General features: G+C 36.1%; 1 protein-coding gene across 1 annotated transcript in view; it reads left to right on the top strand.

The window, feature by feature from the left end:
- The window catches only part of LOC137405351 (serine-rich adhesin for platelets-like), a 33,585-nt gene that overhangs the window by 6,964 nt on the left and 8,306 nt on the right, over positions 1 to 18,315 (top strand). Inside the window, 11 exon segments of the mRNA XM_068091582.1 lie at positions 478 to 661; positions 1,679 to 1,753; positions 1,994 to 2,075; positions 5,315 to 5,490; positions 7,663 to 7,745; positions 8,990 to 9,100; positions 11,905 to 11,983; positions 13,597 to 13,748; positions 13,934 to 14,026; positions 15,304 to 15,463; positions 16,762 to 17,116. Of these exon segments, the coding sequence (XP_067947683.1) occupies positions 478 to 661; positions 1,679 to 1,753; positions 1,994 to 2,075; positions 5,315 to 5,490; positions 7,663 to 7,745; positions 8,990 to 9,100; positions 11,905 to 11,983; positions 13,597 to 13,748; positions 13,934 to 14,026; positions 15,304 to 15,463; positions 16,762 to 17,116 (1,550 nt within the window).

Raw genomic sequence — 18,315 nt, 5'->3', positions numbered from 1 at the left:
TTGTATAGTACACTGTAATGCTCTATATGACACTGTAATGTTGTATATGACACTGTAATGTTGTATATTAAGGGTATATAAGGGTTAGTTGTAGCAATAATTTGATCAGTATAAATCAAAGTTCTGATTAGAAGTGACAAATATAAATTTAAAATTCTAAAGAATGATTTGTGGCCGATGAATAGAATTTAAACTGAATCTCATGTGAGATGCGGATGTTTAGATTAGGCCCAGATGTCAGACCAGGCTTTTATAACAGCATCCTTGTATGTGTGCGCGAACTTTCCTATTACATGGATGACAGCGTAATTTAGGTGGAATTGAAATACTGTCCAGCATGATTCAGGCTATACGCTCACTTATTTTGTGAGAATATACATCGGGGTGTATTTTCAGCTATGTCTGGAACTATTGGAATGTGGTGCTCAAGCTCACTATCCCATATTATTCAAAACAGCTGTGTACATACACTTGTAGGGAAGAGAATGTGCATGCATGTGCACGGAGTCTTTCCTTACATCTATGTGCCACTAGAGTATGATCCAGAGGAAAGTTACCTCCACAAGTTGGCTCAATCAGTTGACAAGGCTATCAACATATCACTCGGTCGTCCTGACTCATACTCACAACATGTCTTCAATATCAGTGTTGTTCATGGCATGTACGTCGGTAACATAGTACTAGATGTACCTGTATATCTCACCTAGTCTACTCTGTTATACATAACTGCCTATATGTCTCTGTTAGCTTAGGTTATACATAACTATATGTCTCTGTTAGCTTGTGTTATATATAACTATATGTCTCTGTTAGATTCTGTTATATATAACTATATGTCTCTATTAGCCTATGTTATATATAACTATATATCTCTGTTAGCCTATGTTATATATATAACTATAATCTCTGTTAGCTCATGTTATATATAACTATATCTCTCTGTTATCTTATGTTATACATAACTATATCTCTGTTAGCCTATGTTATATATATATAACTATATATCTCTGATAGCTTATGTTATACATAACTATATGTCTCTGTTAGCTTATGCAATACATAGCTATATATCTGTTGGTCTATATTATGTATAACTATGTCTCTGTTAGCTTATGTTATACATAACTATGTCTCTGTTAGCCTATGTTATACATAACTATATATCTGTTGGTCTATGTTATATATAACTATGTCTCTGTTAGCTTATGTTATATATAACTATGTTTCTGTTAGCTTATGTTATACATAGCTATATATCTGTTGGCCTACGTTTTATATAACCATGTCTCTGTTAGCTTATGTTATACATAACTATATATCTGTTAGCCTATGTTATATATAACTATGTGTCTGTTAGCGTATGTTATACATAACTATATATCTGTTGGTCTATATTATATATAACTATGTCTCTGTTAGCGTATGTTATACATAACTATATATCTGTTGGCCTATGTTATATATAACTATGTCTCTGTTAGCCTATGTTATATATAACTATATATCTGTTGGCCTATGTTATATATAACTTTATATCTGTTAGCTTATGTTATATATAACTATATATCTGTTGGCCTATATTATATATAACTATGTCTCTGTTAGCTTATTGTGACTGATGTATATGGTCTATTTTTGTTTTCACATTTTTCCTTGTATTTTTCATTTGATCTTGTAGACCATACTATGGATTTCATCATAAGACAAGCGTATTCCTCAAGATCTACCTGTATAATCCAATGCTCATTTCCAGGTAAGCTCACCACTTACTAAGCTGAGTTTACCACAAATAAAAATTAAACGGGGTGCATCTTCTCACGTCGTCATAATGTTTACTGGTTTCTGATTGTTTTCAAAATTTGGTGCTATTTTGGAAATATTTTTGATTTGGAAATTATCTTCAGTTATATTCTTGGTTGTATTGATTTGCTTGCTCGCCTAGTCAGGCCTTTAATTCTGCAGCCCTTGTCTTAACGTGTCACTTCCTATTCAGGTTAGCTGATCTGCTCCTTAGTGGGGCTATCATGGGTCGGAGTTATCAACCTCATGAGGCACACATTCCCTTCATTTTACAGGTTTGTTTTTGTCTTTCCTGTTGTTCTTTCTGTAATACCAACAGTCACCCAAACAAACACCTTATGAAATCTATGAACGAAAAGTCTGCAGAGAGGAATACGGAATACTCAAGTATAACTGATGCATATAGTACATCTAAATCATAGATTATGTTAGAGTTACTGAGATAAAAGGACTATAATTTAATTTTCTTTTCAGCTAATGTGGAGCCGTCAAACCTTTACATGGGAGGTTAATTCATTTTTAAATCTGCATCGTATGTTGAAAGCTTCATATGTTGGAGCAATAATCTGCATCGTATGTTGAAAGCTTCATATGTTGGAGCAATAATCTGCATCGTATGTTGAAAGCTTCATATGTTGGAGCAATAATCTGCATCGTATGTTGAAAGCTTCATATGTTGGAGCAATAATCTGCATCGTATGTTGAAAGCTTCATATGTTGGAGCAATTCTATATATATAAATCTCAAAGTCTGTCTGTAAGTCTGTCTGTGGTTCACCTGTTCAGTTATAGTGATATAGTTATAGCAACGAAAAAGCATCTGTAGTGGAATTTAACTCGCCATATTCAAATTGCAGTCTACTAATGAGCCCGCGTAACCACTAGGGTAAGCATAGTCTACTAATGAGCCCGCGTAACCACTAGGCTAAGCCATTATTGATATTCTGAACTCTTCATTTATCCTTAGCGCGATTGCAGATGCTAAACATGTACTTTTATTATTAATTAATATTACCTTTTGCGTTTGTTTTTCGTTAAAATTTTTTTAGCTTTTTTTTACCATTACTCATTACCTATGTTTTTTAATTTGTAATTTTCAAATGTGCCGTTTTAATTGTGCCATTAAATTTCCATTTCCGGTTTTTTCCTAAAGTTCGATCGCTAAATCTGTATAAGCTAAACACTTTTCACATGGATAATTGTTGTATTTCGAGGAGGAATTGCCTCCGCATTTTCGCTCCATTTGGTCAGACAAAATATCAGACAAAGACAGTCCAATATCTTATCATTGCGTTTGTCCCAGTATCGAGAGGTAGCAATATCGTTGTATTTAAAATTTTGATGGACAGCTTCTGCAACAGTAACCATTTTTATACACACACTTCTATGCACTAATTGTTATTATTAATTCAACATATTCATGATTTTTTTCAGTTCTTATGGTATCATTACCAAATAATTTTTCGTTGTAATCGTTGCAAAACTTTATTTAGCCATTACTTGCTAAGTATTTCACATTTACATTTAAACACCTTTACAGTTGTTTTACTTTTTCTCTTAATTTATTTGAACTGTACAAAACACTTTTCTCTTGATATGAAGTTTAAAAGTTAGAAGGGTATCTGTTGACATATGTTAAATAAAAATAAATTTTCTGTGCAAAGACTTTTTTATTACGCGGGCAACGCAAGGCATTTACCTTGTATCCCCATAAGAATACACTGTAATCCAGTTAATTTGTTCCATAGCTCAAAAACCTACAATGACTCTTTAATAAATACCGCAGGTAATTACACACATCAATAAACAAGTTCATTATAGAAAACTCTCTAATAACCAATTTATGTACTTAAACTAGAAACTTAGACTAGATAAATAAAATACTCAGTATGAAGAGGCTGTTAATATTATTTATATGCCATTTATCTCTATCACCAGCTCTATCTCTAAACTTATGTGTAGGTTCAGAGGTAGAGGAGCTAGAGAATGGTAGTAGAACTGTACTTTTTACTTATGTGTAGGTTCAGAGGTAGAGGAGCTAGAGAATGGTAGTAGAACTGTACTTCTAACTTACATGTAGGTTCAGATGTAGAGGAGCTAGAGAATGGTAGTAGAGCTGTACTTCTAACTTACGTGTAGGTTCAGAGGTAGAGGAGCTAGAGAATGGTAGAACTGTACTCCTAACTTACACGTAGGTTCAGAGGTAGAGGAGCTAGAGAATGGTAGTAGAACTGTACTTTTTACTTACGTGTAGGTTCAGAGGTAGAGGAGCTAGAGAATGGTAGTAGAACTGTACTTTTTACTTACGTGTAGGTTCAGAGGTAGAGGAGCTAGAGAATGGTAGTAGAACTGTACTTTTTACTTACGTGTAGGTTCAGAGGTAGAGGAGCTAGAGAATGGTAGTAGAACTGTACTTTTTACTTACGTGTAGGTTCAGAGGTAGAGGAGCTAGAGAATGGTAGTAGAACTGTACTTTTTACTTACGTGTAGGTTCAGAGGTAGAGGAGCTAGAGAATGGTAGTAGAACTGTACTCCTAACTTACATGTAGGTTCAGAGGTAGAGGAGCTAGAGAATGGTAGTAGAACTGTACTTTTTACTTACGTGTAGGTTCAGAGGTAGAGGAGCTAGAGAATGGTAGTAGAACTGTACTCCTAACTTACATGTAGGTTCAGAGGTAGAGGAGCTAGAGAATGGTAGTAGAACTGTACTTTTTACTTACGTGTAGGTTCAGAGGTAGAGGAGCTAGAGAATGGTAGTAGAACTGTACTTCTAACTTACATGTAGGTTCAGATGTAGAGGAGCTAGAGAATGGTAGTAGAGCTGTACTTCTAACTTACGTGTAGGTTCAGAGGTAGAGGAGCTAGAGAATGGTAGTAGAACTGTACTCCTAACTTACACGTAGGTTCAGAGGTAGAGGAGCTAGAGAATGGTAGTAGAACTGTACTTTTTACTTACGTGTAGGTTCAGAGGTAGAGGAGCTAGAGAATGGTAGTAGAACTGTACTCCTAACTTACATGTAGGTTCAGAGGTAGAGGAGCTAGAGAATGGTAGTAGAACTGTACTTCTAACTTACATGTAGGTTCAGAGGTAGAGGAGCTAGAGAATGGTAGTAGAACTGTACTTCTAACTTACGTGTAGGTTCAGAGGTAGAGGAGCTAGAGAATGGTAGTAGTACTGTACTCCTAACTTACACGTAGGTTCAGAGGTAGAGGAGCTAGAGAATGGTAGTAGAACTGTACTTTTTACTTACGTGTAGGTTCAGAGGTAGAGGAGCTAGAGAATGGTAGTAGAACTGTACTCCTAACTTACATGTAGGTTCAGAGGTAGAGGAGCTAGAGAATGGTAGTAGAACTGTACTTCTAACTTACGTGTAGGTTCAGAGGTAGAGGAGCTAGAGAATGGTATAGAGCTGTTACCTTAGGTACAACTAAAGACTCCATCATGAACATCCTTGTTATACTGTACTCTCTTTCCATACAGTTCGAATAATTACCTTTTAATTGTGTCATTGTAGTTTTTCATTGACTACAATCTCTATGGGATGAACTACATCAATGTGTCTTCATATGTAAAGCGAGACTCTCCTCCTGAGCCAGAGCATGCCACACAAAGCCATGGCGGTAAGGAGTTATAGCAGCAGCTCAACTCTGCTGCCTTTTCAGTTACCTCACACACTCGTAACTGGGCCATATAGTAACACTGATTTCTCATAGTGGCTTCTGTTCGTTTCAGCTTTAGAGACAAGCTCATTATCACTCTCATAGGGCGCTTTCAGATTCTCTATACATGGCGGTAGTATGCTATTGGGTGTTGTATTTTAATCGTGTACCCATCACAATCTTAGGAGAGACGCTGTAGTCATTGTCTTGTTTGTGTGGTTAGGGCCTGTTAACAGTGACAAGCAGATGCGTGGCGATGCATCATCAAAAGTTGTATAGTCTGAAATATTTATAGATAGTTTAATGTTTTTAGGCTACAGTAACTAAAAGCTTGAATCCTTAGAGTAATTGCCATGTTGATCCCATGGCGCTAAAAGCAGCATGTGGAGGATAACTCCAAGTTAAGGATTATATAAAGCACTTATCATATGTCTCATTCCATGATAGGTAACTTTTTAACAGTTGGTTGCGTTCACCCCTCTAGGGTACGCGTAAGCGATCTGAAATCACGCCATGTTTAGCAAATCTCATTACTTATGATAGAATCTGTAAGCTTAAATCTTGTAGAACGATTGGAAATAATTTTCAAGTTCATTTTTGAACATACGCTATCTATTATAACTCTATTGCATTCAACTCTATTACATATAACTCTATTGCATTCAACTCTATTACATATACTGTAACTCTATTGCATTCAACTCTATTACATATAACTCTATTGCATTCAACTCTATTACATATAACTCTATTGCATTCAACTCTATTACATATAACTCTATTGCATTCAACTCTATTACATATAACTCTATTGCATTCAACTCTATTACATATAACTCTATTGCATTCAATTCTATTACATATAACTCTATTGCATTCAACTCTATTACATATAACTCTATTGCATTCAACTCTATTACATATAACTCTATTGCATTCAACTCTATTACATATAACTCTATTGCATTCAATTCTATTACATATACTGTAACTCTATTGCATTCAATTCTATTGCATATATCCTAGGACACTTATATTTCGCTAGTATTTAGTTTCGTGAGTAACATACAGAGTAAAATTTCACTGCAGCTTGATTTCACATCTTTGATGAGTGCGAAAATATAGTGATGTGAAAACAAATGCAGTGGAACAAACATAATTAGATTCCTCAGGTTCGGTTAACCGGTAAGAAGATTTTTTTTCAATTTGGAACTAGTTTGTAATTTTGAACCGCAGGTAGAATTGTGTGGACGAGATCGATAATGCAATTTGATCGCTTGCTGCCATTTGTTTCTTGGACTAACCATGAACAAAACTATTTAATTCCGCGTTTTCGCTCGTTCGTTATGATAGTTTAGTTTCGCTCATGAAATTTTCGCGAGAGGATGACTCCACAAAAACGCGAAAGTTAGATGACGCGAATACATAAGTGTCCTAGGGTAACTCTATTGCATATCACTCTATTGCATATAACTCTATTGCATTCAACTCTATTACATAGAACTCTATTGCATTCAATTCTATTGCATATAACTCTATTGCATATAACTCTATTGCATATAACTCTATTGCATTCAACTCTATTACATATCACTCTATTACATTCAATTCTATTGCATATCACTCTATTGCATATAACTCTATTGCATTCAATCCTGTTGTATATAACACTATTGCATTTGTGTTAAGAGAAAAACAGAGCAACATATAAGGACCAGATTGTAATATAGCAGTAGGTCTCGCAATGTACAAATAGAAAGATTTTGCATCTAAAACACTTCGTTTCATGGACACAACTCATTTCTATGATTGCAGTAAAAACCATAGAATGACCATACTGCAATCGTAGAAATGATTGCAGTATGGTTATTAATCAATTTTAAAAGAGTTTCAAAAGGGATTTCATTTCAAATAATTTATTTTCCCTATTGTATTGTTGTTTCCTTTTTTTTGTTAACCTCTCTCTTGGACCTGCCTATCTCAAGTCGAGATATTTTATTGAATTAACTTTCTTTGTATTTATGTCCTAAGACACAGTAACAAAATTTGTTTTCATTTGTTTTATTCGTATGATGCTACATTTTGTTTCTACAGCTTATATGATCATGGAATATAAAAACTTGCATATTTTAAATGGTTTAGATTCATGTGATGCAAACCCTTCAGGAGTTGCTGACGGCGCAATGCATTCTGCCTCTTTCACATCACCTCTCTACAGAGTCAGTACTTGTGATCTCGAAGTGGACATTACGGCTGCTGAGATTCTAAATAAACAGCTCATTGATGGTAAGTAACGGCCTTTTCGTCATATTTTGTTTGCTCTATGAAATGGTTGTCATATTACATTGAGAATTATCTTACCTGATTGCTTAATGACACCTCAATTCACCTTATTATCTCCATATTAGCTCCCAAACCACCCGCTTACAAATATCTTATTCTTATCCTTTATTAATAATCCTATTTTTATTTTTTCACTCACGAGCAACACCATTTCCTTTGAACTGTGCACATTTCATCAAAATGGCGCATTTTACGCATTTGAGGATGATTCTTACATTTTTCTCTTCCCCTTTTCAATATTTTTACAAGTAATTCTTTAGTAGTTTTGCTTCTAGTCTTCTCAAGTTTGTTTGCTGTGAAGCATATGCTACAATTGTCAGTTAGTAACAAGGCTTGGTTTTCTGTGTGCTACAGTTGTCAGTTAGTAACAAGGCTTGGTTTTCTGTGTGCTACAGTTGTCAGTTAGTAACAAGGCTTGGTTTGCTGTGAAGCACATGCTACAGTTGTCAGTTAGTAACAAGACTTGTTTTGCTGTGAAGCACATGCTACAGTTGTCAGTTAGTAACAAGACTTGGTTTGCTGTAAAGCACATGCTACAGTTGTCAGTTAGTAACAAGGCTTGGTTTTCTGTGTGCTACAGTTGTCAGTTAGTAACAAGGCTTGGTTTTCTGTGTGCTACAGTTGTCAGTTAGTAACAAGGCTTGGTTTGCTGTGAAGCACATGCTACAGTTGTCAGTTAGTAACAAGACTTGTTTTGCTGTGAAGCACATGCTACAGTTGTCAGTTAGTAACAAGATTTGGTTTGCTGTAAAGCACATGCTACAGTTGTCAGTTAGTAACAAGGCTTGGTTTGCTGTGTAGCACATGCTAAAGTTGTCAGTTAGTAACAAGGCTTGGTTTGCTCTGAAGCACATGCTACAGTTGTCAGTAACAAGGCTTGGTTTGCTGTGAAACACATGCTACAGTTGTCAGTAACAAGACTTGGTTTGCTGTGTAGCACATGCTACAGTTATCAGTTAGTAACAAGACTTGGTTTGCTGTGAAACACATGCTACAGTTGTCAGTTAGTAACAAAACCTGGTTTGTTTTGGAGCATATGCTACAGTTATCAGTTAGTAACAAGGCTTGGTTTGCTGTGAAGCACATGCTACAGTTGTCAGTTAGTAACAAGAGTGTTCCAGACGCTTCCATTTTTGAATTTTGGTCAAATATTTTAGTATCATCCTTTATGTATTATCATATTCTAGATCATGTGGGTGCGAATCCTGGTCTGCTCGCACTGTGGGACGAAGAACGAAAGAGACTTCGTCTTAAAGGAGTTGAAGATGAGGTCGTCCTAGAAGCACCATCATCTCCCGGTTAGTCATGCTGTATTTGTATCTTAAGAACTGCTTGAGTGGCACCTAGTTCCTATTTGACTTTCTAGTATTTGAGTTGTCTTGTGGAATTGATTTCTTTAGCATAACGGCTGGCACAGAAACCCTATTTCTTGATTTGTTCATGTTTTCTGCTTGGCCTTTCAAAACACAATAGCAACATTTATTCAACATTTTTTGTTTGGACGATGACATCCTGGAGGGCTGGTGTCTCTTTGTTGGGTCTTGGTTAAGTTCCTGGAGGGCTGGTGTCTCTTTGTTGGGTCTTGGTTTAGTTCCTGGAGGGCTGGTGTCTCTTTGTTGGGTCTTGGTTTAGTTCCTGGAGGGCTGGTGTCTCTTTGTTGGGTCTTGGTTTAGTTCCTGGAGGGCTGGTGTCTCTTTGTTGGGTCTTGGTTAAGTTCCTGGAGGGCTGGTGTCTCTTTGTTGGGTCTTGGTTTAGTTCCCGGAGGGCTGGTGTCTTTTTGTTGGGTCTTGGTTAAGTTCCTGGAGGCCTGGTGTCTTTTTGTTGGGTCTTGGTTTAGTTCCTGGCGGACTGGTGTCTCTTTGTTGGGTCTTGGTTAAGTTCCTGGAGGGCTGGTGTCTCTTTGTTGGGTCTTGGTTTAGTTCCCGGAGGGCTGGTGTCTCTTTGTTGGGTCTTGGTTTAGTTCCCGGAGGGCTGGTGTCTCTTTGTTGGGTATTGGTTAAGTTCCTGGAGGGCTGATGTCTCTTTGTTGGGTCTTGGTTTAGTTCCTGGAGGGCTGGTGTCTCTTTGTTGGGTTTTGGTTTAGTTCCCGGAGGGCTGGTGTCTTTTTGTTGGGTCTTGGTTTAGTTCCTGGAGGGCTGGTGTCTCTTTGTTGGTTCTTGGTTAAGTTCGTTGAGTTTACTCATGTCTTTGACATAGAATAATATGTTTTGTAGATGCTCCAATTGTTATAAATGCGCAAGTAATGGTATCAGGTTTCTTTTTGTATGTAGTGTCATTGGGCTTGTAACTGTTCAAAAGACAGAAATTCTAAAGTTATGCTCGGGACTATTGAAGCTGTCCAAGGGTAAACAAGTCTTTGAAAGTAGGGGAGCATTTGCATGATAGTACGGCAGTGTGCCTTCGGGTTACATTGTCCCTGTTATACGATTTTTTCGCCCTGCGACGTAGAACATGCTGATTTTTTGCCCTCTCCGTATGAAATGTTTTTCGTCATACGAAATCAGCCAAAAAATCTCGAAATTCAATTTTGGCAGTAGGTGTGCTGATTACGTCAGAATAAATATATATATATATATGCCGATATGCTATTTGCTGAAATCCCTCTAACAACGAAGGAAAGAGATATAATGCTCAATCTCGCTCAGTTTGGCGTTATTAGTTATTAGTTTTTGTGAAAGCGAGACCGCAAACAGAGAGGTGATGAAATAAAGCGAGACCGCAAACAGAGAGGTGATGAAATAAAGCGAGACCGCAAACAGAGAGGTGATGAAATAAATGGAAGATATACGATGCTCAGTCTCGCTCAGTTCAGCGTTATTAGTTATTGTAAAAATGAAACCAGAAACAGATTAGCGATAAAGTTTTAGCGATGAAAATGTTGAAGATCAGCAAAATAGTTAAAAATACACTAAAACTTAGCTTCAAGTATGTGTTTAGTAAGCTAAATTAATATAAGTTAAATTTAAAGTTTATTTTATATGTCTGCTTCGAAAGTAAGAACTCCTTACGGTGCATACTGCACATACTGCACATATTACATTGTAATGTTACATTTTATTGCAGTTCATAATCACTAAATACACTAAAGTTACTGTAGGTAACTATAATTACTAATTATTAACTTATTTTAATATACTATTTTGTGATTAATTTTTAATATGCACAGTATGTACATACAGTCAAACATGGATAACTCTCCCACGGATAGCTCGAGCACATGGTTAACTCGAATGGTTTCTTTGGTCCGTTCCCACTTAAGGATAAATTGCTATAGATAACTCGAACTCAACACTGTTAACTCGAACTGTTTTTTGCCCAACGGCTACCGAAACGGTTGTTATCGCTTTAGAAAATCACTTTATTCCAAGCCATAGAGGTAAACCTCAACTTTTCGTAATTCATAAGCGTCGTTATTACCACCATCGGCAAAATATTTTTGTCAACGACATTTTTAAAGGTTTGGTGAAATTTGATTTATACCAAACATCCGCTTAGCGATCGCCCTTCGGAAGCAAGGTAAAGTGAGGTAATCTTTGCATAAACTTCAAGAAAAATCAGCAAAATTGATCGTGGATAAAACGCTCAAGAGAAAAAGATGTCTTTTCTTTTGAGCATTTCAACAACGATCAAGTTTTGCCAATGTCAATCTAAAAACCGTCCTGGCAATAACATCACCTCAAACAACAAACCAATCTCAAGTGTTAGAAAAATCTCTATACTTTTTGATAAAAACGTTTTAAACTTTACATTAGAAGCATTTAATTTGAAACAAGCCATTTGTGCTTTTGATTTATATTATAGTTTGTATATGTACATGTATCTACTAATAAATAAGTAAATACATGGACTTGTGACAGTGCTCTGATAACTTGAACGCCCTGATAATTCAAACACTTTCGCTCGGTCCCATGAAGTTCGAGTTATCCATGTTTGACTGTATATAAGATTTTTATGATTTTTTACCAAGTGGCGTTTACATTAGATTACTATAGGTTTCTATACACCTCTAAACAAAATTTTTGCCTCACGATGCCAACACTGGAACAAATTAAAATTGTATGGCGAGTGTTCACTATTATTGTAGTGTTTGCTCTATTTGCAGAGCGAAAGGACTCAGATGGCATTGGGGTTGACAGCGACTGGTATGAGAGGTTCCTCAACATGCTCGATGCTCTTGATCTGTAAGTATGTCTCTGCATTTTATTCCTGTTCTCTCCGCTTTATGCGTATGAAGTGTTAATGTAAGATGAGGTGTCGCCTTCAGCTCTACTTCATCTGAAATACTTACACGTATGTACTTTAAAGATATACTTTAAACTGCCTCTAAAGAAGAACTTGCACAAAATTTAAGTAGATTTTATCAGAAAGTATCAGTATTTTGTATCCTTTGCGAATGTTTTTGATGTTTGAGGTGATCTGACTTCCAGGATGTTTTAAGATTAAAATTGACAAAACTTGATCGCAATTAAAACCGAAAGTGGATTATGACGTCTCTAGTTGCTGAAACTGACAGAATAGAGACAGAATAGAGAAGCATAGCATCAACTATTGCAATTATAGCATCTAATTACGTCATTTCGCACATATTTTTCTTCCGAGCGTTTTAACCACGATTAAGTTTTGTTAATTTTAATCTTTAAACATCCTGTCAATCAGATCACCTCAAACTTCAAAAACAACCGCAAATAATAGAAAAAAATATTGAAACTTTCTAATAAAATCTACTGAAAGTTTGCGCAAGTTCATTTTTAAAATAGTAAAATTTTGTTTTCCTTTCAAAGTGCGCAGTAAAGGGATACCAAAGGAAATGAAACTGCAAGAAACTAGGCACAGTAGGAGACTTTATCATGTTTGAGAGAATCCGTAACTGTTGTCTGAGAGAACCTGTAACTGTTGTCTGAGAGAACCTGGAACTGTTGTCTGAGGGAATCCGTAACTGTTATCTGAGAGAACCTGTAACTGTTGTCTGAGAGAACTCGTAACTGTTGTCTGAGAGAACCCGTAACTGTTGTCTAGAGAACCAGTAACTGTTGTCTGAGAGAATCCGTAACTGTTGTCTCAGAGAACCCGTAACTGTTGTCTGAGAGAATCCGTAACTGTTGTCTGAGAGAACCTGTAACTGTTGTCTGAGAGAACCCGTAACTGTTGTCTAGAGAACCAGTAACTGTTGTCTGAGAGAATCCGTAACTGTTGTCTCAGAGAACCCGTAACTGTTGTCTAGAGCACCCGTAACTATTGTCTCAGAGAATCCGTAACTGTTGTCTGAGAGAACCCGTAACTGTTGTCTGAGAGAATCCGTAACTGTTGTCTGAGAGAACCTGTTACTGTTGTCTGAGAGAATCCGTAACTGTTGTCTGAGAGAATCCGTAACTGTTATCTGAGAGAACCCGTAACTGTTGTCTGAGAGAACCCATAACTGTTATCTGAGAGAATCCGTAACTGTTATCTGAGAGAACCTGTAACTGTTGTCTGAGAGAGTCTGTAACTGTTGTCTGAGAGAATCCGTAACTGTTGTCTGAGAGAACCTGTAACTGTTGTCTGAGAGAACCTGTAACTGTTGTCTGAGAGAATCCGTAACCGTTGTCTGAGAGAATCCGTAACTGTTATCTGGGAGAACCTGTAAGTGTTGTCTGATAGAATCCGTAACTGTTATCTGAGAGAATTCGTAACTGTTGTCTGATAGAACCTGTAACTGTTGTCTGAGAGAATCCGTAACTGTTATCTGAGAGAACCTGTAACTGTTGTCTGATAGAACCTGTAACTGTTATTTGAGAGAGTTCGTAAATGTTGGCAGGGCAAATGAGGAGGATAAGCAGAGCTTCATGCTGCCTTCTTCTGGTGAAACATCGTCTCTGGACCAAACTGATCTAACGGAGGATGTAAATGAACATTCCATTAGTCAGATGCTGACCTTTAATGACAATCTTTCCGAGATGGCCAGGCGTAGTAGGTGTTATACCTCAGATTTCTCTAGGGTTTCATGGAGATTACATTGTGTTCAAATGCATTCATTTCTGAACAAAGACTAGTACCAGAACTAAGTTGACACTTCTCTTCCCCCTTACATTTTCTCATCTGCTACTTCAATGCTCATCTGTTCATTCAGCTTGCTGGGTTTCTGCTTGTTACAGTGAGTTGTCGCAAGCTCGCATCCCTCCTTGCTAACCAGTCTGATTCAGAAGAAGAGATTATCAGCTACTCCCCTAAAGTATCTCCTGTGAAAGGTACAAATAATACATTTTCTGCTGCCTATCATCATTGATACCGCATGTTGTACCGCATTGTTTTTCATGCCTACCTATTAGTCTGGTAGGCTAATGAGGCCGTTTTTTGTTGATATTTTGTATACACTGTATTTCAATAACACAATCTGTTGATATTGTGCATCTATTGGTAGGTTCAGAAAATAGTCTAAAGTATTTTATCTTCCTTTGCGCGGTTGCTAAAGAAGTTAGCTAATAGAGTTAGTTTCTCAGATGTCAAGGGTAAGGCGTTTCCGATGTTGGAAAATTTATTTGACTGAAGTTGTGAGCAGAGCATAATCTGGGTAAAACTTACCGCTGCCCCAGAAGAAGTGTTTATTATAAAGAAAATCGATTCATTTTATATTAAGTTTATAAACAAAAAGGCACTCATTGGCTAGTAGGTCATTAGTTTAAATGTCTAACACAATGTCTATGTCTGATTTACTCTGGTCATTCTTGTTATAGTCACTTACTGATCTGCGAAATACAGCGCTGATACAAAATGTTAGGAAACCTTGGCTTTTTGTGATGATTGTTTCCACAATCAAGTTTTTATGGCAGCCCTTAAGGTGCCCTAAGGCTCAGTGTTTCAATGAAGCAATTTTGAGTTGAATGTTCTGAAAAAATTTCAAAACAAGTTTACAAATCTCTTATTTAAAACAGAGATTCGTTATGCTCGACTTGTACAGTTTTTAGAGTTGATAAATGAAATATTTAATGCAACATCTACTAGTGCGAAGGAACTAGTTAGTATATGGCGAGTGTAAAGATTTGTAATCCTTCAACAGTTGCTCCGTAGTAGCATAAAACTGATCCATTGTTAATGAGGGATTTATAAATAACTAATACACACACTAACAGACTTTGTTAAATATTTACTGCTGCCTTGTTGCGTTTATGGCTGTGACTGATGTTAGTTGACACCGGAGCGGTTTGGAGTTTTGGCAGCGCAGAGCAAGTGACTCTAAATGTTGGAGTGTCAACCAACTTACGTCACATTACAAGCTTTAAACTTTACAGACTGTTTTGAAGCTAGTAATCAGTGCAGCGATAATTCCTTACTCCTAGACACATTTGCTAAATGTGTATTTTTTTATCAATTGCACTAATTGTGGCTTGTGACTTACATGTAGATAAATCTTGGTGGTGCGAAGAACAATTGGACAATTTCTCAGCTTTTAAGAGTGTCAAACATTAGCAAGGCATTAGTGCTATCCTAAAGTGAACAATTACCAGGGGAAACTACAATTTTGCAGGAAATGTATCGCGTCAAGAGGTTATTGGCCAGAGCTTCTCACCTATTCTTTCGCCAGTTCACTCAGTTGAAAGTGCCTCAGACATCACACTCACTCCAGCTACAGCTCAAATTGAGAACACAGGTTCTCCTGGGGCCTTGTCTGCTGCATCTGAGAACAGGCAAAAAATTTATCTATAGTCAAACTTCAAAATTACCTTAGCATGCAAATTTTTCAATATTTTTTGAAGTTGATAATTCTTTGACTTGACTGACACATGTATGCAGTTCTTTCTCATATAGTTGTTTCCACGATCTTTGAATAATGTAGGACAGTGTTTCATACTTTCCTGAAATCTTTTTAAAATCATGGATGCCAAAAAACTAGTATGAGTAATAGTAGTAGTACAGGTACGTGTAATAGTAGAGGTACAAGTAATAGTAGAGGTATGAGTAATGGTAGAGGTACGAGTAATAGTAGTGGTATGAGTAGTGGTAGTAGTAGAGGTACGAGTAGTAGAGGTACGGTTAATGGTAGTAGTACGAGTAATATTAGTAGTGGAGGTACGACTAGTAGAAGTATGAGTAATGGTAGTAGTACTAGTAGTAGTAGCAGTAGAGGTACGAGTAATAGTAGAGCTATGAGTAATAGTAGTGATATGAGTAGTGGTAGTAGTAGAGGTACGAGTAGTAGAGGTACGGTTAATGGTAGTAGTATGAGTAATATTAGTAGTAAGGGTACGAGTAGTGGTAGAGGTACGAGTAATAGTAGAGCTATGAGTAATAGTAGAGCTATGAGTAATAATACGAGTAATAGTAGTGATATAAAGGAAAAAGACGGTACCTTTTTCTACCTTAAAATAAATATGAATAGAAAATTGTGAGGAGACGTCTTTGAATCTTTAAATAGTATCCGAAGCCGGCTAGTAATTATCCTGGTAGTTATGATACCGTATGATACCTATAATACCGTATAGTTTAATACTATATATAATTACCTGAAGTATTATAATTGTTTAATACTATATACGGATAGTTACCTGAAGTATTATAATTGTTTAATACTATATATAGTTACCTGAAGTATTATAATTGTTTAATACTATATATAGTTACCAGAAGTGTTATAATTGTTTAATACTATATACAGTTACCTGAAGTATTATAATTTTTTAATACTATATATAGTTACCTGAAGTATTATAATTGTTTAATACTATATATAGTTACCTGAAGTATTATAATTGTTTAATACTATATACAGTTACCAGAAGTATTATAATTGTTTAATACTATATACAGTTACCAGAAGTGTTATAATTGTTTGATACTATATATAGTTACCAGAAGCATTACAATTGTTTAATACTATATATAGGTACCAGAAGTGTTATAATTGTTTATTACTGTATATAGTTACCACAAGTATTTTTTTTTATAACTATTTTTATACTCACGATCATAACCTTTTTTTCTATAGGTCGTTGAGTGTGCTTTCTGGCAGCAGCTTTGTGAGTCAAGCTAGTCGAAAATCCAAGAGCTCTTTATATAAATGGTCTAATAAGTGGTCACAAATTCCAGACTCGGCGTCAACTAGTACTACTTATCCTACACTGTCTCAAACTATAACTGACCTAGTCATCCAATCACCATCAATGTCGCAGAAGGACAGCCAATCGCAGCATATCTCAGGAAGCACTGACAATTCAAGTAGAGTGAACCTACTGCTAAAAGACACCAACCAAGTCTTGTCACAGCCGGCCTCATTCCACAATACATCACTCTTTTCTGATGATGAAGAAGATAGTTGGTTAATGGCAGATAACTCCAGCAAGGTGAATCAATTGGCTCAAAGGAGTAAATAGTCTTTTATAAGACTTGTTCTAAAGCATTCTTTTGATATCTTATACGATTGCAACCAATAATTAGCAGACTACTGTCTATTTAACCGATTGCCATTCCACTTCCCTTTAGTTTGAACTAAAACTGCTAATTTATGAGTTGAGATTTTTTTTCGCGTTAATATACACAATTTTATTTGGTATTCAGAAGAGGTGAACTACCTGTATTTTGCTAATAATTGACAATGTAATGCCTGTTTGTCAGCCTACAACCATAATCAACTGCATATCTTTGTGAAGAGAAGTCTCAGATTAGCTCGGCTTTGCTTTGACCTCCTTTAAAGCCGCTAATATAATTCAGAAGATGCTCGCAGGAGCAAGTAGTATTTTGCACTCATCAATATTTCGGTTCTATATCTGTATACGCCTAAAAAAGACAGAATATTTGTTTTAATATTTCTAGTTGTCTTTCGATTGGTTACATTTGTAAAGCATTCTAATCAGTAGTTATGCATCTTACAGCTCAAAATATGGGCTAAATTTTTTAATGGCGAGGCATGGTTATGCGGTAAAATAGTTTTTTGCATAAAGACCTTGTTATGTATGCTGATGAGATCGATTGGCTTATAAATGCTTCCACAATAGCTGTTAAACCACTCCTTATAATAGATGTATGCGAACATACATTGTTTCTAGTTAACTTTTTACACAGTTATTACATACTAGCAATAATTGACTTAAGCAATCAAAAATTTTATCTCGTTTAGGGGATAATATTAATGTGTAATGACGCATTAAGTGAAAAATCGCCCTATAAATAACAAACTAAGCTAATGGAACAAACTAAATAATAGAAATAACAGCATTAATAACCATAATATGCCGCATGGCATAAAATTGTGTAATCAACATAAAGGATTTTGAGATGCTTTCTGTTTACATCAATCATGAATTTTACAGCTCTTTAAAAAGTAGGAAAAATTTGAAACATGACAGGACCTTCGTCCTATTCAAACAAAGTAATCGCATAAATCGATGTTTCTTTTGCCCGGTAACAGATCACAACATCCTTTTGCCCAGTAACAGATCACAACTTCCTTTTAAAAAGGTTTTTATGATGCATTCACTTTATGTAGCTGCCTCACTTGTTTACACGTGTCAAGTTAGAGTCTTATGTAGCTGCCTCACTTGTT

This window comes from Watersipora subatra, chromosome 9 (assembly GCF_963576615.1).
Source record: "Watersipora subatra chromosome 9, tzWatSuba1.1, whole genome shotgun sequence".
Lineage (NCBI taxonomy): Eukaryota > Metazoa > Bryozoa > Gymnolaemata > Cheilostomatida > Watersiporidae > Watersipora > Watersipora subatra.
Note: the sequence above shows the minus strand (reverse complement) of the source record. Positions and strands in the feature narration are given on the sequence as shown.